This window comes from Talpa europaea, assembly GCF_964194135.1.
Source record: "Talpa europaea genome assembly, chromosome: 7".
NCBI lineage: Eukaryota > Metazoa > Chordata > Mammalia > Eulipotyphla > Talpidae > Talpa > Talpa europaea.
The window spans coordinates 64,472,103-64,480,259 of NC_140074.1; the positions used below are offsets into that span (position 1 = coordinate 64,472,103).

The 8,157-nt window shown below is 53.4% G+C and overlaps 1 protein-coding gene across 1 annotated transcript; it reads left to right on the plus strand.

Moving 5' to 3' along the window:
- Positions 1-100: 100 nt before the first annotated feature.
- LOC311173727 (alpha-1-acid glycoprotein-like) lies at positions 101-3,108 on the plus strand (the record flags this gene model as incomplete). The annotated part of the gene is made up of 6 exons (XM_084237819.1): positions 101-214; positions 542-684; positions 882-952; positions 1,667-1,774; positions 1,922-2,025; positions 3,034-3,108. 6 exons carry the CDS (start codon positions 101-103, stop codon positions 3,106-3,108), a joined length of 615 nt encoding a protein of 204 aa, XP_084093945.1.
- Between the last annotated feature and the right edge of the window lie 5,049 nt (positions 3,109-8,157).

The window sequence follows — 8,157 nt, forward strand, 5'->3', positions numbered from 1 at the left end:
TCCCAGTCAGGTCCCTAGATCCCGCCCACACCTCCATACAAAAGTCCCTGCACCCTCCAGCCGCCAGTGCTGCCTAGCTGCAGGTGCCTCTCATATCAGCATGGCGCTGCCCTGGGCCCTCGCCGTCTTGAGCCTCCTTCCTCTGCTGAGTGCCCAGAGCCCAGAATGTGCCAACTTCACGGCGAAGCCCATCACCAATGTCACTTTAGACTGGGTGAGTGCCTGCGTACCATTTGGTGATGGTCCGTGCCCTCTCCTGGGTCCTGGGGTGCATTTCTGATCCACCAGGTAGAAGTTAGAGGCAATTCATTACCTCAGGCCAGTGGCCCCTTTGCAATTTCTTAAGGAACACTGAGCTAAGCAGAGAGGGGTCACCCGGGCTGGGTGGTTGGTGTTGCATGGAGCAAGCTCTTGGATATCCACTCTCCACCTGGAGCCCTGTCTTCCTGTTTGTAAAATGGAAGGAGATCAGCCCAAGACTCGCCGCAGCTGAGCATCAAGGATTCAGCTCCAGACTCTATTACCCCTGGCGTCTCCCCAGCTCTCTGGCAAGTGGTTCTATGTTGCCGGGATCTTCCGACACCCTCTGCACAATCAATCGGCTAGAAGTGTCCCCTCGGCCTTTGCCTACTTTGCCCCCAATCATACGGAGGAGAAGATATATACCAGAGTGTACCAGACTGTGTAAGACTCCCACACTCCCTGATTCCAGTCCCAGTTGCTGGACTTGAGTGGATCCTCCCTCTTCCTGGTCTCGGCCTCCACATCTATGGCAGGGAGAGGGATGACTGTAATGGTCACTGTTGCCCCAATGTCTGATGGGCAATGGCCCACTTCTCCTTGACTATCTTACTGCTTTTCTCCCTGGGTGTCTGGTCTAGTGGGGACCGCTGCATTTACAACAGTAGCCAGGTGGTGGTCCACCGGAAGAATGGGACAATGGTCACAAAAGGTAAGGGTCAAGGGGAGGACAGGGCTGGTTTTGAGGGAGAGTAGACCAGCCTAAAGGAGGGGAGCAGGTACCAAGTCTCTGAGGACTTTGGGCACAGAGAACACAGGACAGACGCCCATGCTGCACACACCTGTCAGTAATAGCTACACGTTTTGAACTCTTGCTGTGTGCCAGGCGCTGCTGGAAATGATTCACAGCAAAGAACCCACTGAATTCTCACCTGCAGCCCTAGGAGAACATTACAGTGATCCGACGAGGAATTGGGGAAACAGAGACCTCAAGTGGTTTCCGCTGCGCCACACACTTGTAATTAGGGCCAGGACTCAAATCCAGGGCTGACTCCAGAGCTGCCTCTCTCTCAACTGCTTTCCCCTTTGGGAGCTAAGGGTGGTGACTTCACCCAGCCCCACTATCACCACCAGAGGGCACCCAGTGGGAGCACAGGAATGCTTACTCCACTGGCAGGCCTCAGGCTCCTGCTGGGCCTCACCTCCTCTGTAGATGGCAGAGGGCCCTGACAGCTGGTCTCCGGGAGGATCCATACTACTCAAAATGGTCAGGACAGGCCTGGCATGCAGTAGGAGCTGGGCCATGTTGTCCTGGCATTCAATGATGGGGTCTGTGTCAACCTGGACACCCCCAGTGTCCTCGCCTGTGATACATGAACCACACTGACCCCTGGCCCTCATCTCACCCAGAGGTTTTCTCCTCCAGAAAATGACACAGAATATCACACCCACCTGCTGCTCAGCAAGAACCCCAGGACCTTCATGTTATCCATCTTTCCAGAGGATAAGCAGATAATGGGAATTTCCATCTATTGTACGTACCCCAAGATCTCATCGCACCCTGGCCTTTGATCCATTGACCATCCCCTCCTGGGGTTTGGCCCCCAGAACCCCAACCATCCCTGGTATCCTAGCCGAAATATCCCAGAAGCCTCAGCCAGCCCATTGTTCCTTCCTGCAGCTGACAAGCCCCACTTGAGTGAGGAGCAGCTGAATGAGTTCCATGAAGTCATAGAGTGCATGGGCATGCACAAGTCGGAGATGATTCTCAGTGATGAGAAAAAGGTGAGTGCAAGGAGCGCTGACAGTGCTGCCCTGGACATCCCCAGAGGCCCAGAGAGGAAAGCTGGCCACCAGGGCTGCACACCAAGACCAATGTCCTGCTCTGAAGCACTGTCCTTGCTGCAGGGAGAGCTGAGATTCGCAGAGACCACGGGATGGAATAGAATCCAGGAGGGAGAAGGCAGTGGGAATCAGGAAAAATGCTGGATGAGCTGGGGAATGCCGAAATGCTTGGCGGCAGCACAGCCAAGGAGCTGCAGTGGGAATTTGGGGAAGAGACTCACACAGGGAATTCTCACTGATGGCTGCTGCCACGCCCAGGTTTCTCATCCTCCTACCAAGGGAATGGATACTGGGGTTTTTCAAACTGCAGGAAATCCAGGTCACCATCCCAACTGTATAACAGTCTCCTTAACACTTTCTTTAAACCTGCGGAAGGATTTCCTTGCTGCTATTTGATGCAATACTCTGAAATCACAGCGCTGATAAGCAGTTTCCACTTACATGAAAGTACTTCATGATTATGAAAATGAGAAGAGCTTCCTCAGCTTTGCCCCTAAGGTCATCTCCCTTGACTGCCGTGGCACCCCTCATCTCCTTGCTCCCAGAAACCCTTGGAAAGGTTTATGAACCCAGACCCTAGAGTTGGCCGCCTGGCCTGCAGCCTGCCCCTCCACCTACTGGCTGGGAGCCTAGGACAGGCTACGTGGCTGCCCCAACACTCAGTTGCACCATCTGCCAAATGGGGATGTTGTGAGGGATTCAGGAGACAGGGCGAAATGCTTGGCAGGTACATACTCAGGAATTGCCAGACTTTCTCCCGCATTGTGGAGGTGAAGAAGCTGAGGCTCAGAGAGGGAAAGTCACTCACTCCAGGTCACACAGCAAGGAAGCAGCCAATCCTGGGCTGCCATCCTGGATGGCCAGTGCCATTGTGCTGCGGTCAGTCCTCTCCTGCCAGCAGCCCCTCGCCTCCCAGCTATGGTGTTTCCTTCTCCCACTACCTTCTAGGATCAGTGTGGGCCGCTGGAGAAGCAGCACGAGGAAGAGAGGAAGAAGGAGCAGGAGGAGGCCAAAGAAGAGTGAGCACTGGGTTAGAACATCAGGGAATTTGGGGGTCATTCCCAGCCCCTTGCCCCACTCTTTGTATCTCGGTTCTTTCCCTCAGATGTATCAACAAAGTCTACATTTGGCAAAGGCAGGTGGTTATTTCCTCATTTACTTATTCATTCATGATGAAGCACCCCCAAGCTGTGCCTTTTCCGGTCATGGGATGAGACCCTTCCCCTGGCTGGGATGGAAGAGCCCCTTGTAACGCCCAGCACATGGGTGGGCTGGATGATACACTCGTGCTGTGGGAGCCCAGCTGGTCAAGGGTCCTTCTGCGGTGGGGAAATCTTAGAAGGCTTCCTGGAAGGGGCATCTAAATCAGTCTCCTAAGATGTGCGATGCTGGTGTGCATTGTTAGTTTAGCCCTTGAACCAACACAGGTTCTTATCCCACAAAGCTGTGAAAAAGAATTTGCAGACAATTTAGATAAGCAGAGAAACAAACTTTAAGAAAGTAAATTTATTTAAAGCCCAAAAGCAAGGACTCCCAGGTACACTCTACTTGTGAAGGGCAAAAAACCTTTTCTTGGCCTGTGTCTAGGGGTATTCAAACCTTTTCTCTATTCTGACACCTCAGCTACCTACTTTGTGATTGACTCTTTCTCCAAGAGGCCCTACTCCTCCAGGCAGATGTGCCCATTTCCCAGCTCTTAGATTTTCTTTTTACCCCACCCCATCCAAGGTTTCTTAAAATTCACTGCCCTTATCTCAGAAGTCTCTTTTAACTCTCCCGAAGTTCCAGCCTACACTGTCCCTGAAGCTGCTTCATTAACCCGAACATGCCCTGGGACTCATTAGGAGATTAATAATACCCGCTGTTCTTGCTATAAGCCAAGTATCTAAGAGAAGAAGTTTAGGGATCGAGGCAGACGTAGAAGTTCAAGTTGGTGTGGCCAAGGGACGGCTAGCACTCCGGCACTTGGGCCATTCATGAGGGACCCTACTGCACGCCTCACCTTGGCCATCTGGCTGGCGGGGAAGGCATGGCAGACAGGAGGCTGCTGTGCGAACCTTGACAAGAGGCTGGTGTCTGGGCCGGGACACCAGGGTAATCGGGAGGACTCGGGACCTCGTTTCTCTATTAAGGGTTCTCTGGTGTGCACCAGGAAGGAGGGTGAGAGACCTAGGGGTGAGGTTGGCCCAAGAAACCAGCTGACGGCCTACAAATGGGTTTGGAACAGTTGATGTGAGCCATGTGAGGCGGGTCCTCAGAGAGGCATAAGCAGAATTGAGCGCCTGAAGCCAGGGATGCAGCAAAGAAGGGGACCTCTTTCCAGACCCCGGGGTTTTTGGATTTGTGGCTGTGTGAGGGGAGCAGCACCACTGAGGTGAGAACAAACACATTAAGTGAATGTAGATACTTGGGCAGCTCGACACATGAGCTGCCTGAGCCACCCAGAGCAATTGGACGATGACCGGCACCAGTGCCTGGTTCCGTGACTCAGGTCAGCTCCCTGTGTCTCCCCTCTAAAGGCCAGGCTGCCCAAACCCAACTCCAGCACCCTTTACTCAAAGTGGGTGACTGCTCTCTGCAGGAGTAAGGAATACAAGGTACTCAGGCTGTTTTTCATCTTCCAGTAGCCTCTACAGCTGCCATCTGTGGCCTTGTTTTCCTCCCAGGTCACATGACCTGCACGTGATACCCTGTTAATGCAAAAAGTACTTGGAGCACAAGCACAGGCACGTGCACCTATGGTTACCCACACCCAGGACAGGCTGAGCAGCAGAGGGCACTGGGTGCGTGCATATATAAAATCACACTCCTGAGCCAAGAGAGTGAGGGATAAAATGGGAGATTTGGCAGGGGCTCAGTTGCTACCTCTCTGCCTACCTGTCTGGTTCCCTGCTTCAGCGTTAAGGGCCTGTCAAATATACCGAGGGCTCCAAAATTCTCTTTTTCTCTGCTTGAGTTAGCAATGAATCTACCCTACCAAGGCATGGGGTCTCTTTCCTGAAGCTGGGGGCCATGCTGGGCCTCATCTCAGCTCCCCCTCCAGGCACCCCCAGAATCTCAGCTGAGCCTCTCACTCCCAGAGAAGGGGCGGCACCAGGAGTTTCCTACCAGGAATCATCCTCCCTCAGGGTTACTTTAGCAGCTGCCCTTTGCAACACTGAGAAATGCCTGCTGAAAAGTGTCCGGGGGCCTGGGCAAAGTAAGTGAGTGGGCTTATTAGAAGAAAAGCAGATGGAAGATTCAAGTTAGGAGAAAGATTTCATGGAGGTTTGGGAAGAGAAACAAAGAAAAAGGAGTTGGGGAGAAAAAACGTCATGGAAGCTTAGGAAGGGAACAGAAGAAAAAATTAGGGAGAAAAAACTTCCTGGAGGTTTAGGAAGAGAAACCTGGAACAAGAAGATGGGCTGCCAGGCCTCCCTGGGGGCGCAAAATGTTAAGAAGCAACCTATGAAGCTGTCCTCAGCCACTGCAGTATGAGTTCGATCCCCAGCCAAGGAGCTGCCCATATGGCGCAGCAGACCTCACTGGCCAGCTGCTCCCCTCAACAGTGTATTTCAGTACATCTGCCTGTTCTGCTCCCCATTCTATCTCTGGTGAATCCACCCCCCACACCTCTGAACTGTACCCCAGTTCTTGTATGCATAAATCGTTAAAAAAAAACTGGACGGTTGAGATGCCATGGGGAGTTCTGGAAGACATTCCTGTCAATAATACCCACACATACAGGACTAAGGTGTGGGCTGTATGGAGCACATGGGGTCTAGCGCCCGGTAAAGGCAGCTGTTTGCTGGAAAAGGAGACCTAGGGAGTCCAGGCTTGCGGTTCAGCAAACACCCACTCACTGTTTCTCATGTCTCTGGCCTCAACACAAAGGGGCGTAGGCAGCTCTTCAGTGCAAAGGGTTACAGTTCTGAGATAGGCAGGAGGGGATGCTGGAGAAAGAAGCCAGCAGAGGGGGGCAGGCTGGGTCTGGAAAAGTGCCCCCAATAGTTCCCCCAGGAGAGGGCTTTGCTCCGCATCCACCTTCTACCTGACAGGCGATTTAGAAACCAAATCCTTGACACATGCCAGAGGTGTACACGGCTTCGGGAATGATTTTTTGTAGCTTGTCATTTCAGATCAACGTTCACCTTTCTTCATTTGCCCTCATAGTGAAAATAGAACTTTAAATGCTTCAACTATACAGACATCACTGATTGTAGCGGCAGGAATGGCCACAGGCCAGGATCTCTATGATCCCAGCCGACAGGGTAAAGGAGGAGTCCTGGAGCTCTCCGTAGCTTTTCAGGCTTTTATTGGGATTTACCAGGTACACAGCAGGCAGGGGTGCTGGGGGGCCAGGAGGCTGGCAGGCCTCCCAGGTTCCAGCAAGTCTTCACTCTACCTGGGCCTCTGAGGTTCTCTGGTGGCCACGTTCTCTGGTGGCCCTGATCTCTGCTGCTCTCGTGGTTCTTCTCGCATCCCCATGATGCCGCCCAAATAAGCCCAGTCTTAGCCAAGGTGAATCCCATCTACCTATGCCAACACCCTACTCCAGGTGCCCGCCATCAAGCATGCATTCAGGACCAGGATCCTTCATCAGTCCTAATGGCGGGAGGTCAAAAAAGCCTGACACTTTTTCACTTACCCTACACTGATGCACACACATTCTAAAAAATGCTGAGGTCCGTGCTCTCGGGGCTTGGGGAGCAGGAGAAGGCAGGCCTCATGGCTATGGATTGGGGTGGCAGGTAGCTGGTCACTCACCAGAACCTCAGGGTTCCCAGGAGCAGGCCTGGGAGCTCAGGATGAGGTCCTGAGAGGGACGGTGGGGTCTTCATCCCAGCAGACCCATGAGGAAGGCTCTCTCACAATGCAGAAGCTGGGAGCTTGTCATCCTCAGGCCTGATACCCCAGTGGTCTCAAAGTGTCACAGAGCAACCCTGATATAAAACGGGTTGCCTGATTGTGGGTCCTCACCCACGCCGTTAAAGGGGGGTTATAATGCCGAACTGCAGACACACAAAAGGATGATAAAAGGTTTATTTACAAGGGAAGGAGAAATGGGGAAATAAATAACTCAGGGAGAAAGAGGGCTCCCTCTTTTTCGTAAGTTCGTAAATGCATCCTACCGGTTCCACTGACCTGGAATCCCAATGACCCGCCGAGCTGGGAAAAGCTAGCCCGCCCGGGCCAGGGCGACCCCCGGCCACATGGCCAGTTAACCTTGTTGCTTCACTCCACCCTCAGGTCCTCCCAACCCTCCCTTCTGAGATCAGGCGATGTGTAGTTCGCAGTGTCTGGATGGAACGCGGGTGGAGTCCACAAAGCCTGTACGGAGTTTGCTCAGGGCACCCTTTCCCCTAACAACAACGGCCTACAGACCAGCAGTCTCCAGGAGAACGTTCCCACCGCAGAGATGCGAACCCTGGAGTGGCTGGTCATAGGCAGGGGTTCGCTTTGTGCCAGAGACCCTGTTCTTTCCCTTCTTTCTGGCCTCCTGAGGAGGCTCCCAGACCAGGAAAATGTGCTTAAAAAAAAAAAATCTGTCCATCTGGACATAAAATACACATTATTATCAGCCATGGGCTGTGCAGGATGACTAGAAAAGTCTCCCAGACACTGTGTCTGGAATAAAGGCGCCCCGTCCCGGCACCCCCTCCAGGCGCTGTCCCTGGGAAGTTACTTCCCTTGATAACTAAATGTCCCTCCATTAAGAAAATCGAAACCAGGCAGGACACCCTATTCCCATGAGGGTTCTGTGGGGCTTTCAGGAGAGGCTGCGGCCAGTGCCCGGCCTGGCGAACAGCAGTGGGGGGTGTCCTCCTGCTAGCCTGTCCGCCTGCCTGGCACCTGGGCCTCTGGCCACCATCTGAGGCTGCCCACTCTGATTCTGTGGACCAGAAGGGGCAGGAGTCCGGCAGGTTGCGGGTGTCCCACAGGTGTGCACACAGGGAGAGGCTCATCTTTGTGGTAGAGCAGACGCTCTCAGCAGCCTGCACGGCTTGGCTCAGGGCCTTGCTGAGCTCCTCAGGTACTCAAGGTACTCATTCAGGACAGCAGCAGGTAGAAGGGTGTCCTTCCCAGCATGGA